General features: G+C 35.8%; 1 protein-coding gene across 1 annotated transcript in view; it reads right to left on the minus strand.

Moving 5' to 3' along the window:
* Positions 1-19,035, minus strand: part of YTHDC1 (YTH N6-methyladenosine RNA binding protein C1) — a 34,113-nt gene extending 15,078 nt beyond the window's left edge. The window contains 10 exon segments of the mRNA XM_007450176.1: positions 1-67; positions 149-257; positions 1,765-1,859; positions 2,431-2,484; positions 2,949-3,038; positions 7,576-8,008; positions 8,128-8,251; positions 8,253-8,451; positions 8,819-8,920; positions 18,694-19,035. The exon segment at positions 1-67 is cut by the window's left edge and continues 13 nt beyond it. Coding sequence (XP_007450238.1) covers positions 1-67; positions 149-257; positions 1,765-1,859; positions 2,431-2,484; positions 2,949-3,038; positions 7,576-8,008; positions 8,128-8,251; positions 8,253-8,451; positions 8,819-8,920; positions 18,694-18,721 — 1,301 coding nt within the window. The 5' untranslated portion in view covers positions 18,722-19,035.
* Positions 19,036-19,771: the final 736 nt, after the last annotated feature.

Genomic DNA, 19,771 nt, shown 5'->3' on the forward strand with positions numbered 1-19,771 from the left:
CCTGCTGGAAGTACCCAATGTATAGGAGATCCTCCATGGTGTGATTCTGAAGAAAGTCTTGCAAATCCTAGGGGAATAAATCACAACATAATATATAGATGCAAATATAATTAATGATTTTACATATCCAAATTATTTTTACTCTTACCTTGAAATTTTCCACTCTCTCTCACAGAAAATATTAAGATAACACTCCTTGCAGATCTGAATGCAGCATTTAATTTCTTCTCATTTACTGGCAGTGTAGACCATACACCCTATGTAAATGATGTAAAGATCAAAGATTGAAATTAATGTAAATCTTTTATGTTTCCAATTACATTTGCAGAAGACCAAAGTTACCAATAAGCTATAATGAATATATGTCCTATTTATTCATAGGATATTTATGAATAATGTATGTCAAAATAATGGAATAATCTATTAAAAACTTGGGAAAAATGGAGAAAATTACCAACCTTAACAAAATCATTAAAACAACTAGTAAACACATGGGGACAGGAGGCAATCAAATCATATGGGCTAGAATTTTAGGTAATAAAAACAATCACCTACAATTTAAAGTCAGAACCATTTACTGTAGTAAAAACATTTTGTTTGAAGGTGAATCACAATGTGTACATTTTTTTCTTTAAAAACTGTGAATAACCAAATAATTAAAAATGATCATGTTAATAAATCCATGTGAAGAATTTCTGTCAAGTTTCTAGCATTTCTCTCTTCTTTCTATTTAAGTTCAAATTTTCATGTATCAATAGTTTTACTGAAGAGACCTGTGTTTCATGTAGAGCTGGAACATAGTTATTATTTCCAAAGCATTTTAAACAATTCTTTGATCATGAAAGATTAAGAGGCTGGAATGGTAATGTAAACCAGAACCTCTAATTCAGTTTAATCTGCTGATACATACTAGACCTCATTCTCACTAGGTGCTTAACTACTTCTGCCTAAATCCACTCCAGCTAAAGAACAGAATAAACTTCCACTATTTAGTGTATTATTCCTTCCATCTGTAAAATTTAGTGGGTAACCCTCAACTTAAGTTAGAAATATAGGATTACTAATATTGACAGAAATACAGTTTAAAAAATGTTTAACTTTAGTTTTAACTTTCTCAAAGCCAGTAGAAACTCTCTTAAAACTAAAGTACAAAAATATTAGAATAGCTGGTATAAAAAGTAGATGCATTTTTGTAACAAAAACATTTTTAAAAAAATTAACCTTACGACATCCTATAGCAACTGGGCATATCCCTTTTGTAAAGCCCAGGGTGGGGCTTTAAACTAAAACTAACTCTTCCCTTTTCTTCTAAATCCAAGTGGTCTTACTTCTAAAAGTAAAGGAAACTCTCCGGAAAAGAATTCAAGAAAATCTCAAGGTGTAAAACAAGCAGCAATATAAAACAAAACTGGTTAACTAAAAAAAACTTTATAAAATTTATTAGTACAATAAACTAGCAATTGAGTATAGAAACACAAAAATCCAAAGAAACACGGCTTTTCCAGTACAATGTATAATTATATATTCTTCAAATATTGAATATTTTTACTTCTAAACTCATCTTCAAAAGAGTTAAAAGAAAACTCAAATTACTACTAGGTTGCCTAACCAGTCAAAAAAGCAGACCCTACATGGCAACCGGACTATGGATCTCTAAAGCTTTAATGAAAATTACAGTATGTCATGTACTCAAGTGATACTCAAGTCCACCTTCACATTTAAATTTTCAAGATTAGGATATTTCAACAGAACTGATGCTAATACCTTAGCTTTGGCAAGGGACACATTCTCATGGTTGTTACTCTTTATGAGAAAAAATCTCGCATCCTGTAGGACATATTTGAGTTTACTGGTTTGATCTGAAAAAAAGAAATCCAAATTGATTAAACAGAGGCCATTATCACACAGAGGGATATAAGTTGTACTAACTGAAATCAGCCCTCCAAAACCCAGCTGAACTTTTAAAATTCATAATCACCCATTCAACCTAGAAAGCTAAGCCACAACACATAATAAAGCAAAGCTAAGAAAGACACCAGCATTTTGCAAGAAGGCAAACCTAATATAGTAATGTTCTAATATATCAGATCTATATTTTTTAAGTGGGAAAATGGCTATAAATTTTATAGATCTTTATCACATTAATCATTTAAAATTTACTAATAGACCATTATGCTACTAAAATATATATACCATCCACTCTGTCCAAAAACTGTTAAGATGTCCTAAAATGTCTGCTACTGTTCTAAAAGATACCCAGTAAGAAGTGAACATGGAGCTCTGTGTAAGACTAAATTATTTTTTTTCCCCTTAATGTAATATATCAGAACATTACTACATTAAAACCAACTATTAATGGAGAACCAATAAGGCAAAATAATGACTTTTAAGGAAGCATGCAATGAAAACAATTTCAAATTTAAATGATACCTTTTCGGACAGCACGAACGGAAGATGATAATTTCTCATGCTTCTTTTCTGAACCTGTATTTAGCCAAAGTACATTTGTTCAGATTGAGCTTTAATAGAGATAAGACAAAATTTCTACAGTCTTGTCACATAAAGTTCTCATTCAAGACAAATTATTCTTCCTGGCGCACCCACACACACAAAAAAAATACTTCTCAATGTGTACGAGTGTTTTGCTTTTTGGGTTGTTTGGATGTTTTTAAAAATATTTGAACAGTTTCTCACTCAGAAAACTAGTCACTGAATCATCATCTTCCAAGAAAAAAAAAGTGAAATTCCACTTAAGCAGTAACAGAACAGGATTAAAATAATAAGAAAAAGCTTAGTTTCCTCTAGATTTATTACACTGAACATGCCAGAAATCAATACTAATGAATATTAACAAGTTCACGCTAAACTACAGCTTCCACACACTTTTTACAGCAGATTACATTAGAATCAGTCAGATATGATCACAAATAAAAGTAAAATGAGAATACCTGCATATGACTCTGATGCAGAGCTTCCACTTCTATCAAAAACAATAGGAGATATGCCTCTAGCTCTCTTCCTTTCCTTCTTTTTCTCATCTAAAAAAGAATTCAGACAAGATTTTTAAAAACATTACAATATAGGTACAGTTAATCAAACAAGAATGTATCATCATGCATCTGGATTTTGCATAATCCCTAAGTATTATTCATTACTAATCCTTCCTGACCCCCTCATTTCCTAAGATGTTCCAATCCAGACACTGTTCAAATACTAAGGACATTTTGTTATTTCTCCCACCAACCTTAATCAAATAAAAATACACAGCTATAATTAAGAACTACTTATCCTATACATAAAAGGTCTTAAAGTTTTAAAAGGGAAAAAACTTCTGCAAAGCAAACACAACTTTTCTTTCAATTAAATTTACAGTGTTCCCTTCTATGAACCAAGAACCACTGTTTTAAGTCCTCTTTTTAAAAAGTATACCATCATTCTTCATCACAATTCCAACTCTGATTCTATCTTCGATGTCTGATGAACCCCAGAACCCAAAGCCTTTCAAATTTTTTTTTTTTAATTACACTATAGTAAATTAGCGACTCCCTTCTGGTTGCCACTGCTTGCTTTTGTATCTTCAATTCCATTCTTCCTGACCACTTCCTTCCTGAATTACTGCTTATTTTCAAATTCAATTTAAAATTTATCTCTAAAATCTCAGTGACAGTCTACGTATTTCTGTTAAAAAGCTGGGAATCTTCAGTAGACGGAAGAGGTTTGCACTACCTATAAGAACCATTTCAGGCTTCATTTGGAAGCATATAAATGAGGGCCTAAAATGGAATTAGACTCTCCTGTCTCTGTTGGTATTTTAATTACACCACTATAAGCACCTTTACTTTTCAGCTAGAAGGAATATGATGGGAGAAAATGCATATACTTATTTTTATAAAAGTTAACCGAATGTTGAAAACTAATAATCAATGATCTTTCATACAAACTCCTATTTTAAAAGCTTTAAATAAATTATTTCCCTTAATCCTCATAACAAACTCATGAGATACATAATACCCATTATTCTCATTTACAGAAAAGGAAACCTCAACTTAAGTGGTGTGGTTAGGCAACTTGGCTAGGGTCCCACAGTTCCTGAGTGGCAGAACCTAGTTTCTAACTTCAAAGTACAAGCCATGAGCAAGGGAATAGAAATACTTCTATTCTTGAAAGGGGATTCTAGGTTTAAACTAGCTTAAAGATGGAAAACTCCAAGGACAAAAGTTCCTTTTCTTTTAGTTTAAGCATTTTTCCCTTTGTAATTTACTACTAATTCCTTCTCCAAATAGATGTTAACAAGAAGCTTGTAAATGATGCTGATTTTCCTAACTTAAAGCAAAAAGGAAAGGCAAAGCAGTACATATTGGCACAACTACAAAGCCAGGCCCATGTAAAGCTAGCAACTTGGGAACATAATGAAATTTATATAACTAGCTATAGAGAAAAGCATTTATTTACAGGTTTGTTGGCCTTGAATGATACCTGACCTTTAAGTTTTAAAATCCTCTCCCTCAGGGTAAACTATAAGACTTCAAGAGAATAGACTGAAGCCTTTTAGTATAAAATGACTGAGAATCTTGCCCAGATAATAAACAGGAGTTTTTGTCATATCCCAAATCTATTTCTCATCTATGTCTGTTTTGTTCACTGACTACACATTCTTATATAGTGTTTGGCACACAGAAGGAACTGAATTCATTGAATCAATGAGTATGACATGTACATGAAAGAGATTAGAAAAATAACTGTTTAAAAAAATTTTTTTTAATTATTTCTTTCAAAAATTCTAGCATGTTTCTTTTATTCTTTTCCTCTTTGAACAGTTAGGGATATAAGCATTAGAAATTGATCACAAAGGTAATACATCTCTTGCTGCTGTTTAAAAATAATACTTTATGGTTCTAAGTACTAAAAGAATCTCTCACCAAGATGATGCAGGGACTTCCCTGGTGGTGGAGTGGTTAATAATCCACCTGCCAGTGCAGGGGACACGGGTTCAAGCCCTGGTCCGGGAAGATCACACATGCCACAGAGCAACTAAGCCCGTGCGCCACAACCACTGAGGCTGCGCTCTAGAACCCGTGCACCACAACTACCGAGCTCACTTGCCTAGAGCCCGTGCCCCACAAAAGGAGAAGCCACCACCACGAGAAGCCCAATCACTGCAACGAAGAGTAGTCCCTGCTCACAGCAAATAGAGAAAGCCCGCGCACAGCAATGAAGACCCAACACAGCCAAAAATAAATAAATAAATTTATTTTTAAAAAAAAGATGCAGGAAATATAATAGAAGCAGAAGTAAGATCTCGCCCAACAATTTTTATGTAATGTTAGATATAGCATTACCATGAAAAATCTCCAAGGATTTTTTATCTTTTTTGTATAAATAACCTTCACTGCTCTTAAGTTTATGATCTCCTCTCCCGACTATTATTCTCAGGTCAAAAAAACAATTGAGGGCTTCCCTGGTGGCGCAGTGGTTGAGAGTCAGCCTGCCGATGCAGGGAACAGGTTCGTGCCCTGGTCCAGGAAGATCCCACATGCCGTGGAGCGGCTGGGCCCGTGAGCCATGGCTGCTGAGCCTGCGCGTCAGGAGCCTGCGCTCCACAACGGGAGAGGCAACAGTGAGAGGCCCGCATACCGCAAAAAAAAAAGAAAGTCATCTAACAAATAAACCTTTAACAACCACCAAGTGTGTCACTTTTATAAGGAAATTACTGAAATTTTGAGGAAAAATAAGGTAAAATAAACTGGAATATAGAAAATTCAAGACACAAAAACTAAACTGTGATCCCTTGTATTTAAAAATCTTTAAAAACATTTTTTACCTCTGGTGGAGTTCCAGATCCACCCCGGTTTTCTCTCACACATTATAAAGAGAAACCACTCCAAAATAAAAATAATAATGTCCTGCATACTAAATACAGTCTTTAAAAAATGTTCCACATAAGAGCTCTTCCAAAGAAAAGCCACAAATTTTCCTTTAATATGGAAAGTAAGAGTTCCAGGCAGGTATCTCTTTTATAACAGTAAGTCTCTTAACAGTTTTAATATCCAGGTTTTATAAAACTATTGGCTACCATTCAATCTGAAATGTCTAATCCACAAAAAACATAAAGTATGAATAAGTATCTTGTTAAGCTATCAGCATCTAGGAACTTATTAAAAATATACATTATTTCAGGCCCTACGTATTTATATGTCTCCCTCGTTTGACTTAAACAGGATAAACATTCAAGTCTAAGAAATATCGTGCTTAACATGGACACCAAAAAGAAGATTCGTATAATAAAATGTTCCCTACTTTTACAGGTTTGACACATTCTCCACAATAAATGAACATTCATTCATATTGCCAATGCAATTTTTGTTCTCTATCCATTATCATAAATTATAAAACGTATATCCCATCAGTTTGCAAAAAGTATGATGGGATAGTAGAATTAAAGATTCCACAAGTTTTTTTTTTTTTATATCAAACCCAACTACTCATCTATTCAGTTTAACTCTTTAACTCCCTGTCAAAACCTATCTAAACTCCCAAACCTAGAACTCTAATGAGCAAAAGCTAGAAGCACTTCAGCTGCCAATTAGAAAATACCTGGTCATTTGCTCTTATCATTTACACTATATCAAAAATATGATTTACTAACAATGTACTACACTAAAATGATAAAATTCTATAATAATGACATTTAACTATCATATATATCAAAAGAACAGAATTTTTCTTGTATTCCAATATTTAGTACATTTGGCCTATGTAGGAGATCTGGCTGCATCTTTACATAAGGCAGCCATGAATATAATCATCACAGAGTGACCAGCGGTCTCTAAGTACCCTGGCCTCTCGTTGCTCTACCCTCTGAACTTCCCTCCAAAAGAGGGCTCCCTCAGTCTAATGACTGCAACTATTTACCATTCTCATATTCAAGTCTCATGGGTCAGATAAAGTGGCAGGGCATGTAGCATTGAAGGAATGACCCAAGATGCCTCTTACCCAGTCTCTCCACAATAATTTTATACTCTTATTTTCCATCTTGTACCTTTACACCCAGCCCTCTGGAGACCCTGTCCATCAGTCAACCCACAGGTACAAAAATGAAAGAAAAGTTTGTGCTCCCAAGAGAAAAAGAAAGTTATTTTGGTTTCTGTTGCCACATGATGGAAATCTAGAGGCATTTAACATGAAAATATTGTAATACCTAGCAGACAGGTTCCATATGAATATACTTCAAGTACATCAGTGTTTAAATAAGCTGTTGTTGACTAGTATGGAAATCTAAGAATTTATACCATTAAAACCTCAAATACATTTCCTTATAGAGAAACAATCAGACTAGTGTATTTATAATACAATAAATTTGTAGCTGGGAAATGCCTTTACTAAGATATGTAAATCTTATTCAAGTGCATTTATAATACTCAAAAGCACACTATTAAAAAAAAAAAATCACAGGACAGTCTTACTAACATCCCCCCCATTGCCTCAAAAATTTTATAATTCAATTTAAACATGTTCAAGAAAAAAAACAATTTAAAAAAAAAAAAAAGACAAACCTTTACATATAAAAATTAGTACCTGATCCATCTGTTCCTGAACCAGATCTGACAGACCCATCCGTGAAGGAAACAGATTCAGAATCGGAGTCGCTAGCCTCACTCCGGGTGTCATAATCATTTCCCTCTTCCTTCTGGTCTCTCTCATCCTGTTCATATTCTTCTTCTTCCTCCTCCTCCTCTTCCTCCTCCTCCTCCTCTTCCTCTTCTTCTTCCTCCTCTTCCTCCTCTCCATCGTCATCCACCTCTTCATCTTCCTCTGCATCTTCTTCTACTTCTTCATCTTCCTCCACATCTTCCACCCCTTCCTCCTCATTCTCAGTGTTGTTGCCTTGCTCATCAGAAGAACCACTGCTGCCAGTCTCATGGTCAGAGCCATATTCTTCAGAGTTCACTTCCTCCTTGGAAGACTGGCTGGATCTGCTTGCACGTCTATCCACTTCAAGCCCAATTCTCTGATGTTTAAAGAAAAAGGGAATCAGCAGTCATATAACAGACAAGGTCAGAGTGAATAAATAGTTCTAGCCTCAAAAAGAACTGCTTTCTGTATTATATCTGCAATAATATTTACTACCTCAGAACCATCTGGTGTAGGGGATTTGACCCTCCTTTCAGGATCCCTTTTCCGCAAACACGTTTTCTCAGGTTGACTCTTATAAGATTCTCTGGAGGCACTACTTGACAAACGAATCTTCCGATTCTAGGTATTTGTTTCTTTCAGATCTTTGATATTCCTCATTTTTATACTCTGTGACTGACTTTCCTTTTGTACTAACCATTCTTTTGTTATTGCTAACTGATGAGCTCAGTGGCTTAGAAATCAATTGTCTTGAATGAACAGAAGGCTTTTGTCGCTTTGTGTCAGTAGATTCCATTCGGTCACTTTTTCTTTTTGAACCTTAAAAATACAATGAAAAAAATATATATAAGAATTTGGGTATTAGACTTATTTCACCAAAGTTTAACAGGTAAATATATCAGAGAATAAAAGCCTCATTTCTTTAAAATGTCTTCTGAAATACCTTTACTCCGAAGTTAATCATAAAGAAAACACAGCTTTCAAACACTGGAATAAATACATGAGACATTTCACACGTTTGGAAAAAAATATATTACTCTCATTCATATGGAATTGTGTACCACTGCTTCTTATGACTGTGCTTTTGGTGGTAAGTGCCTCAAGGAACAAGTACAAAAGCAAAGACTCTTTCTTAAGAAATTGATCTCTACTTTGTTATTTTAACAAAAATAGAAATCTTACATACCCTTTTTCTCATTTTTATCTTGTTCACTCTCTGGATTATAGAGTTCATCATCCTGTTCTGGTACTTCAGTCAAAATATCATCTAGAACATTAAGTTCTCCATCTGGAAGCAAAAGATTAAAAAGTAACAGGGAAAAATCATTAACATTAAGCATTTATTTCTGAGTACTTACTGTGTTGAGGCTACAGAAGTATTAGAACATAACCTTCAAGGAGCTTTTATTTCAGGATCAAGAGACAAGAATAATTCCTATAAAACGATATAAAGTAAAGGATATGATGCACAGCTCTGGTCTACAAAGCCAGGAGTATATATCTCATAGGGTATGAAAGGATATACTGGGGTACAAAAAGAAAAAGTGAGACCTTCTGCATTTGTAGCTCATCCTTTAATGTCTAATTTTTGTATCTGCTTTAAAATGTGCACAATAATTAAAATACATGTGTATAATTTTTAAATAAAAATACATTTATCAAAGATTGTGTACTCCGGACAGAATACTTATTACCATTGTACAGTCGAGAAATCTGGCACACTCCAGCTTAACCAAGCAATCAAGATTAACATCACTAGCAGTGGGTCAAATCAACAACATGGATCCCCTGGAATGATGCACTACGAATAGAAAAATTCTGTGATATTCCTATGCAAAACCTAAACCTATACATGAGTAAACCAACATCAAACCAACCCAAATTTAGAGGCACCCAAAAATGTCACAGTTCATTCATGAAATACAAAAGGAAATACTTCAGATTAAAGGAGACTAAAAGATAAAATAACTGACACAGCACATCATCTGAGACAACTGAAAAACTAGTGAAATCTAAACAAGGTCTGTAGATTCAAGTATCAATGTCAATTTCCTGATTTTGATAGTAATACAGTTAAGTAAAAGAGAATTCTACTTTTTAGGAAATACATACTTAACTATTTAGGAGCAAAGAAGCATCATGTCTACAACTGACAAAAGAGGGAGAAAGAATGAGTTAGAAAGACAAATGTGGTAAAAATGTTAACATTTGTGGAACGTGGCTGAAAAGCAAAAGAATTCTTTGTACTATCCTTACAGCTATCCTGTTTGTCTGAAATAATGTTCAAGTAAGTTAAAAAAAGAAAATTACTGACGGGGTACACAATCAAAAACATTTGAGGCTGCTGGCATGGACTATAAAAATATAACTTGTTCAGACAAGGAAACTATTGACTGTAATTGATACAGTCAATGATCGTGAAAATTTAGAACTCAGTTTTATCACCCCATCACCTTCCGTACCCCCAACCCAGTCCAACTGGACAAAATAAGTCTTAGAAATACATGCAACTATGTATTTACTACTTTAAACTGATTTTTTTTTTCAAATAAGGCACTAAAGCTAATGGTAAATGTTTTGAACACTAAATATCCTGGCATCAAAAAATATCTTTCCAAATCTAAGGTGCCGTAAAGAGAGGTATAAAATCATAAAAACTGATGAGATAGGACAACTGTATCACGGCTCCAGCCAAAAAGGAAAGCCCACTAAAATTACAGCAAGGATTATTAACCTGAGGTCTATGAACAGGTTAGATGGAATTCAAATATCCCCCAAGAGTGACAGAAATCAGTGACTCAAGAGAACTAAAACAGATAATGTAGGCATATTAAGAAGGAAAGCAAGGTTACACAGGATATGGAAAAGGTAACAATGCATCTTCGTCTGTGCTTGGAGTCACTGCTGCTACTTAATAACACTGACACATACACACTACTATATGTAAAATAGATAACTAATAAGGATCTACTGTATAGCACAGGGAACTCTACTCAACACTCTGTAATGGCCTATATGGGAAAAGAATCTAAAAAAGAGTGGATATATGTATTTGTATAACAGATTCACTTTGCTGTACACCTGAAACTAACACAACATTGTAAATCAATTACACCCCAATAAAAATTAAAAAAAAAAAAAAACACTGAAAATTACCTATGCTTGGAATAGCATCGTAACTGATTTCTTTGAGTGGTAAGAATGCTTTTCTGTACTTTACCATTTTTCTAAAATGAATATATACTATACAGACTGTTATCATTTTTGTTTACTTATTTTCTTAAATGGTACTGAAAATAAAGATACGCCAACCAAAAAGGCTTCTCTCATCCTCTGGGTTCATGTTTTCACTGAGGAAATTCCCTCAAGACCTGAATGGTGGCAAACACAATTTCTGGACGTTATGTTGTAAATAAAAAATAAAAACATACAATTTGATTTTTTTAAACCCAAGTTTTTCAGATATTCAATGATTCTTAGGTCAAAGCTCTCTAGTCAGTAAAAAGTGGGTCCAACAGATCTTGAAAAATAAGATATCTGTAGAAGCAAAAGAAAAAAAAAAAGAACTAGGACAGCAAAATAGGCAATTAAGTAAATACAGTGCAACACAAATCTTTTCATGAAATCACTAGTTCTTGATTAGAAATATCCACTTCAAAAGCCTGAACATTCACATGAACTTTTATACATGCTAAATCCAGACATGCTAAACACAGAATGAAATAACTGTGCAGGTTAATTCATCAATTTAAATTTCAGATATGCCTAAATCATGGTTTCCCTATAAAAAGGGTATTACTGTCTTAAAAAGCTTTAACAAATAATTTTATTAGTCAAATTCAAAGATTGGTTGCAGTTTTAGAAAGCATCTACAAAATTTTAAAATATTAATCAATACTTGCTTTTTTAACATTTTATCACTTTCACACATATCATACATGACACACACAAGGTATGTTTTAGATCCAATACTCTGCAGATAAAGAAACAGAAGCTCAGAAATTCAAGTTGAGCAAATTCACTCGTCTAGAGTTCAGGTTTTCTAAATTTACGGTTAAATCAGATGGGGGACATTAAAATCATCTTTTTTTTTTTAACATCTTTATTGAGGTATAATTGCGTTACATTTTGTGCTAGTTGCTACTGTATAACAAAGTAAATAAGCTATACATATACATATATCTCCATATCTCTTCCCTCTTGCGTCTCCCTCCCACACTCCCTATCCCACCCCTCTAGGTGGTCACAAAGCAGGAGCTGATCTCCCTGTGCTATGCTGCTGCTTCCCCCCACCTATCTATTTTACATTTGGTAGTGTATATATGTCAATGTCAATGTATATATGTCAACTCTCTCACTTTGTCTCAGCTTACCCCTTTCCCCTCCCCGTATCCTCAAGTCCATTCTCTATGTCTGCGTCTTTATTCCTGTCTTGCCCCTAGGTTCATCAGAACCCTTTTTTTTCTTTAGATTCCATATATGTATGTGTTAGCATACAGTATTTGTTTTTCTCTTTCTGACTTACTTCACTCTGTATGACAGACTTTAGGTCCATCCACCTCACTACAAATAACTCAGTTTTGTTTCCCTTTATGGCTGAGTAATACTCCATTGTATATATGTGCCACATCTTCTTTATCCATTCATCTGTTGATGGACACTTAGGTTGCTTCCATGTCCTGGCTATTATAAAATAAGCATCTTTAAACAAAATATAAGAAAACAAAACTACAAAGTATCACTGAAAGGTCATGTGCACTAGTAGATTAATTCCAAATTAGTGCACCAGAAAGCTCCATATTACCAACATTATAGCACCTTAAATTTACTTTAAGATCAACCATAACATCCTCACTTGATGGTCTACAAATTTTTATCCATATTATAGTCTATGACATCAAAACCTAACTGTGGTTTTATCACAATATCAGCCAACTAATAAGACCTGCAGGACAAATTGAGCCCATGGCCTATTTTTGACTGGCAAGATATAAATGGTTTCTTCATTTTTAAGGTTGTGTTTTTTAAAAAGGGAAAGAATATATGACAAAGACCTTATGTGGCCCACAAAGCCTAAAATATTATTTTCTATCTGACCCCGATATAAAAGATCACATTTTAATTTACTTCTCTCCACCACTGAAATCGCTTATATATTTGCTGAAATATGATACATAGGAGCAAGAAATTTGTATTTGGAAGCAAGAAAATCCAGGTCATCATTTAAGAGCTAGGTATCTTTAGGAAAGTCCCAGTCTGAGCTCCAGTTTCTTCACCTCTGAAAAGAGGCATTTAGAATAAAAAGATCAGTGTTTGGGGAAGGGAAGGGGGTGGACGGGCAGTTATTTGATGCTTCTGAACCTTTTGTTAATGACTAGGGTACATGATACACAAAATCTGGTCCAGCACATAAAATAAAACCCTCTTTTCTCAATAAGACAAATGCATAAATGTTCCTACTATCTACTGCTGTAAGTTTAACTACCCCCAAAACTTGGTGACTTAAAACAATACAGTAATTTACTATTATTGCTTATGGTTCTGAGGCTCAACTAGGGTCTCTCACGTGGCTGCAGTTAAGGGTTAGCTAGAATCATCTGAAGGCTTGCTTATTCACATACCTTGGTTGGGAAGACTCAAAACAGCTGGGGTTCCTAGGGCACTCCTTTCTATGGTCACTCTCCCCCATGACAGCTTCAGCGTAGGCTGACCTCTTTCATGGTGGTTTAGGCAGAAGCTCAGCAACAGTGCCACAGTATTTTATTCAGAGACAATCACAAAAGTCTACTCAGGTTCAAAGAGAGGAGCCATGGACTCCACCTATTGTTGGTTGAAATGTTAAATACTTGATAGATGTTTTCAAAACTACCACCACCTGCTTAGTTTTGCTTAAACTTAGGGATTTTAATTATAAATATAAGGAGTACTCTTAAAAACCAAAATCTGGTTTAAAAAGGAGAGAGTTCATAGTATTGGGTTATAAAGCTAACAAGCTGCTTCCTCTGACCACTTCATTCATTGGCTAGAGAAAGGAGTTTGTATATATTTTAATTCATGTTTTCAATTTAAAATGAATTAGTTATAAAGAAAGATTATTTTAGTAGTCTCAGAAGCTACTACTATTAAAGACTAATCTATCACTGGCATATCCTTTTTAGAAAGAAATAACTATGTCTTTAAGAGATAAAGTAACATTCACCGGTTCTCTAGGGTGACTCTCTTTAAACTACTTTAGTGTTTTAAATCACTCACTTTATCCTGAAATTTAGCATTATTATTCTGTATAGTGATATGTACATATACAATTTCTTCACAGTAGTTTGACAGCAGGACCTTAAGAATATTAGCAATAAAATGAACAAAGGTTAGCAAATGCCAGGTTAAGAATTCTATATAAAAAATAACTCAAATGCAGTATTTCTACAGTTAAAGCACTTCATTTTTTTTTGAGAAGTCTATATAAAGAACTATACAGTCTTTTTAAAAAAATCCTTTTAAAACCCTGAAAATTGTGTTTTAGATACCACAACAAAATCAATTTTTCCACAATATGCCAGTGCAACAAATTAACTCAAATGAAACACAAATAAACAGTATTTCCATTTACAGCTAAAGTTCAAATCCATTCAAAGTTATACACTAACAGCCTGTAGGATGAATCTAGCTCTTGGATGCTTTGTTTTTGAAAGCGCCAAGGATTTAATATAAAAATCCAGACCCTACATTTAAAAAAAAAAAAAGACTATTTGATCACTAGGGCTCAGACTCCCATCTGAAAAAAACCAGATGGAGCAGTCCTGATAGTCTTCTGTTAAGACACAGAGAAGGTAACATGTCATAGTTTTGCATGAGACAATCTGGGTTTATGCCCCATACATCAGTGTATTTACTAATATTGCCTGAACATATACCATGCTTACTCCTTTACTGTCTATAACCTAACACACACCATTACCTACTGTACTAAGTAAGTACTTTATCTGCCTGACCCTAGAATGCATATAAACCCACAACTCCTGAACAACACTGATGTTAAATAACTGCAAAAAAATTTAAGGTTCAAGACACTGAGGCACAGGAACACCAAACTTCAGTTTTAGTATATATGATACTTTGTGGAAGAGTAGGAATGCTAAAGCCTACTCAACTCAAGTGGATTAACTGCCTTGACGGAATACAAGTGCTATGTCGGATGTTACAAATTTTCAAGAGGATTCCCAAATTCAGATTTTTATTTGAAATTGTCTTTTAAATGCTGCCTCAATTAAAAACAAAACAAAGCAGGCTGCTGCTAGCTTGATTCCTCTATGGAAATGCAATAATCCGTGAACGTTTTGCATTCACAATATATGATGTTTTTATACGGACTTCATTATCATCACTTGTTAAGCAAGCATAATCTTAGTTATCATCACAAACTATCGATATTATTAACAAACTGAGTTTTGGGAAAGAGGAACAGATCCATGGGTATAGGAAGCAAAACAAGGAAACAAAAAATATCCCAAATGAAGCCCAAAGAATTAAAGTACTGTGACTTAAATCTCAGTTCTGAATCCAAATTTAATGCTGTTTCCACTCTACCAGAATTACACCTCAACCTTGAAATTCCTGGCCCAGGAAGGCCACAAACCTTAACTCCAGGGATATCAGTGTAGAAAATTAACCTTTATCTCAGACGCAGTTCATTTTTTTGACCCAGGAAGCTTCTGGGTCAGGAGATACAAAGTACTATTTATTTCAGGATCCAGCATCAGACTAAGACCTGAAATATTTAAAGAAAAAAAAAAAAAAAACTGGGGACTTAAATATACTACTTATTTTGTTTTCCAATACAGGACACCATAATACATTACAGTTTCTATTTTAATTCACTTAATATAGCTTTAGTCGGGTTTGGCAATGTAGCAAGATTTCCTGGAGCCTCCCCTTCTGTTGTGTTGTACATTAGACCAGTCTCTCAGTTACTTTTCTGTCACTCAAAACCGTCATTCTTCAAGAAGTGTAGAGACTTGGATTTCCTATCCCATCCAAATTTCCTGTCTTCCAAAATGCATACAATTGAAGTCTGAGGAAGGCATTTGTAATTTTTTTGTCCTACTTCTATTATGGGTAAAACAAATATATTGGAATATCAAATGCACACTCTATGCTTTACAAAGCCCTGACTAAAGTGGACCAAGTCAATCTAACCCTAAGGACTTACTATAGTGAGGGCTACAGTGTGTATATACATATATGTGTGTATATATAACCATGCATACATATTTATATGTATTTGCCTGCATGAGTGTGTGTACGTATATAATTTAAACTGGGAAACTCTTAACTTTGGACATCAATAGCAAATATCACATAACTAGTCATAACTAGTCAGTCATTAATGAAGTCCAACCTTGAGCTAATGACTTACAATCTTCTAAATCATTTATTCGAGGCACTGAGACATAATTACTGTACACCAGGAACCTGGTAAACAAGACAGACATACTCCTGGCCTTCATGGAGCTTCCAGTCTGGTAATGCAGAAAACATGTTACTTTCGAAAGTGGTACCTCATTATCCACATTTTAGATACATTAAACTTGTACAATTGTTCTTCAAAGAGAAATTTTTAAGAGCTTAAGAAATAAAATATAAACCAGGTGTTTATAATGGAAAACATAGAAAAATGGCAATTAACACTAGTTAATACCACCAACATTCCAACATCTTCCACATCCACTTTTTGGACAATCACCACAGGAATCAGGAAGCTGGCAAATTCTCCAGTTATAGGCTTCACTTTCTAGGTATGGGTATTACAGAAGCATTTATAGACGGTAATGTCTGTTTATTACACAGCTAATGTGCAAAGCCCAATAATCCAAGGACTTTATAACTGAAAGTTTTGGAACTGCTCTGTGATTTATAGCAAATTTCTGCAACTTAAACTCATTTCTTATCAAGATCTTACACCACTTACGGAATCTTTCAAGAAAGGACTTAAGGTTTGTGACACGTCTAAGATTTGTGACAGGGCTTACCTTATAATTTCCTAGTGTTTCATTGTCATCCTACTGATGACAATAAGTACTTAGCTTCCCATTTTTCCTCGTTCAACATGAAAAGAAAGAGTCAAGCATTAATTCTAATTCTGGCTATTATTCTAGCTGTTTGACAAAGATCAAGAAAGTGAGACACCCTAGGCCTCAGTTTCCATACATGCAAAGTGGGTTATTCTAGAAATCTGCTCATTCCAAAATTAAATAAGCAATTCCAGTAGGTATGTATCTGCTAGCTTTCCCAGTAAACTAGAGACAATCTTAAACTATAAGTACTTACATCATAAATTCTGAAATGAAGCTGAATTACGAAAATTAATTTTTTAAAAACTACACAAATGTGAGGGCTTTCAGAAGCTGGACAATTTAGCTGGACAATTTATCCTAAGTATTGCTAATAAGAGGCATTACTACTTCCCAATAATAGTTACAAAGTTTATGCATTTAGACGTTTTCATCACTAAATCCATTTCTAAAACAAAATTTTTAAAACATCACCTACTTTTTTTCCTCCGTGTACAATACTGTGTCTACTCCATAACTGACTTACAACTATGTTCACCTTAACAGACACTGAACTCTTGAGAAGTACTGAGCTTTTACTCATTTTTTATCTAGCTCATCTCACCCACCACAACCACTACCCACTCCCATTACACACAGATCATAGATTACACTCTGAAACAATCAAATGTTGACTGAATTAATTCTTCCTGATTAAAATTATCTACTTAATACTACTTTACTACTAATTAAAAGCAGTTTCTTTTATTCATTAACACCATGCAATCCTATGATCACATTCCTTCTGGACTTCTCAAAAGGAAGGGAGAGGATTTTTAGGATTCGTTTAAGGAAGGAAAATTAAACTACTAAAACCTAATCACCGAGCTGCTTTGAGATAGGAGCCATATCTTAAACATATTCCCACCCACTCCGTTGCCCAAGCCTGTCCCTATTATTGAGCAGTTCACTGATTCATGAAGACTCTTTTAAGGAGAAAAATGAGAGGTCACAAGTCTAATGGAACTTGACTCTACAGCCCACTTAACAAATCCTCCCTCCCCCAAATCAACTGGCCACACAAAACAGTAGATCCGTAAAATACAGGACAGCAGCTGGCCAGATTTTTATCAACTATAACCTTGCCAAATCTATCATGGTAATCTTAGGGTTGTAAAAAACTTTAACGTACCATCCAATCTAGACCACTCTCCAGACTTGTACTGATTCAGGATCTACATTAACATTTCCAGGGCTTGGAAGGTCGGTATTTAAAAAGACATGACATTTCATTCTGGCAACATCAGTTCTTCCCATATTTCAAAGTAACCGTAGCCCTCCGACTCTCTACAAATTATATCCATTTGTTCCTGGTTGTACCCTCTAGGAACTACGCACAACGTGTGTCTATCACAATAGTGGCCAGGATTTTTCCTGCCTGGCCTAAATCACATAATCATCTTTTCAAACATCACGTTTTCCAAAATAAGTATCTGAGGAACCAAACAGGCCATTCTTGCCACTTTGCCTATTTAATAGAACAGCCATAAGTTACTCGTAGACATTTCGCGAAATTATCTACCTATACCACTTCTTAAATATGCTTACTTAGTAGATTACCAGCTTTAAGGGTATTAAGGGTTTTCGAAATTCAGCCTAACAGAAAAGGCTGTTCTGAAGATACGCATTACATCCGCATACCACTACCAGGAAATAAACCTAAGGGCCTGCAATTCAGAACAGGCCTACTCTCAGCCGCGCCCAGGGCACATAAACGTTAAATGAAGAAGGGAATTAGGATTAAAGAAAAATCCAAGACTAGATGAAGTGTTAGGTTATATGGAGACCGAGGACGAAAGGGCAGGCCTGGTCTTTTCCAATGAGTCCAAGCGTCTCGATGGAGAGACCGGCTCCGCGCGGAGGAAGCTAACCTCCCCTACCCACAACGACAACCACGGCTCCGTCGACCCAGTCCCGAGCCCCGCCTCCGCCCAACACCTTTCTCCGCACTAACCTTTCTCCTCTCGGCTGTCGGCCGCCATTGCTCCCCTCTTGTTTCCGCTGCTGCCGCCGCAGCCGCCGCCGTCGCTTCGACGCGACTCGCGCGGGCGCCGCAGCCGCGGCAGCAGAAGCACAGGCGCGTCCGTCAGTCCGTCCGCTGGGCTTGCGCGATTCGCACGTTAGCCTCTACCACTCACCCTTCCCGACTCACCCTTTCTCCCCACTTCTTCCCTTTCTCCCTTTTCCCCTTTCCTCCTTTGACTCCTGCCTCCCCCACCCCAGGCCCAGCCTTCCCGTTGGGGCTTAGGGACGGGAGGCGGTAACTGGGAGGGAAGGGAAACAGATGGCGACAGCGGGCGGCGCTAAAATGGAGCCTGCTTCCTGCGTGAAACAATCCCCCTCCCAAAATGCCCTGCGCTGTTTACGCTTCGTTCCTCCCTGGGAACGTCACAGTGCGGAGAGGGCGGGGTGGCAGGTCAGGCAAGAACGTGACGTAACGTCAGCACGTTGCCCCGCCCCCCACAGCCCGGAAGTCCCTGGAATGAGTTCTATTTCTAGTGATAAAAGTCTCTCAAGTTTACGGGGAGCCAGCTGCGCTGGGTATTCCCAGGTGGCTCAGGTTACTCACCTGAAGCGCCTATTAACGGAGCTTCCAGCCTCAAGGCAAAGCTGCTTTCTGTCGCTCCGTGGGACACCTGATTCAGTTCTGGAAATTGGATACTTATTTAGGACAAGTCTGGGCCAGTCCCTTTGCGGCCACCACTTTCTACACTAGGTACCGGATGTACTTTCTTGTTTGGTGCTACAGGCTTACCCAAAGGCAGCACAGGACACAACCAGCTCACTTGTCACAAAAGCCTACTAATTTCGTTTTTAACTGGGGAAGGGAATTATATTGTATTTTAAAATAGCTTTTTAATTCACATAAATTTGATTGAAACATTTATCGAGGTCCTAGGGTACACAGTTGATTTAAACAGACTATTGAGAAATTAAAACTACAGAAGTGACGAAAAATTATTTTACATGATATGGTAAGATCTTCGAGGAAACTTGCTTAAAGTTCGTTGTCCAACGAATGAAAATGTAAT

Source organism: Lipotes vexillifer, unplaced genomic scaffold, assembly GCF_000442215.2.
Source record: "Lipotes vexillifer unplaced genomic scaffold, Lipotes_vexillifer_v1.1 scaffold1103, whole genome shotgun sequence".
Classification (NCBI taxonomy): Eukaryota; Metazoa; Chordata; class Mammalia; order Artiodactyla; family Lipotidae; genus Lipotes; species Lipotes vexillifer.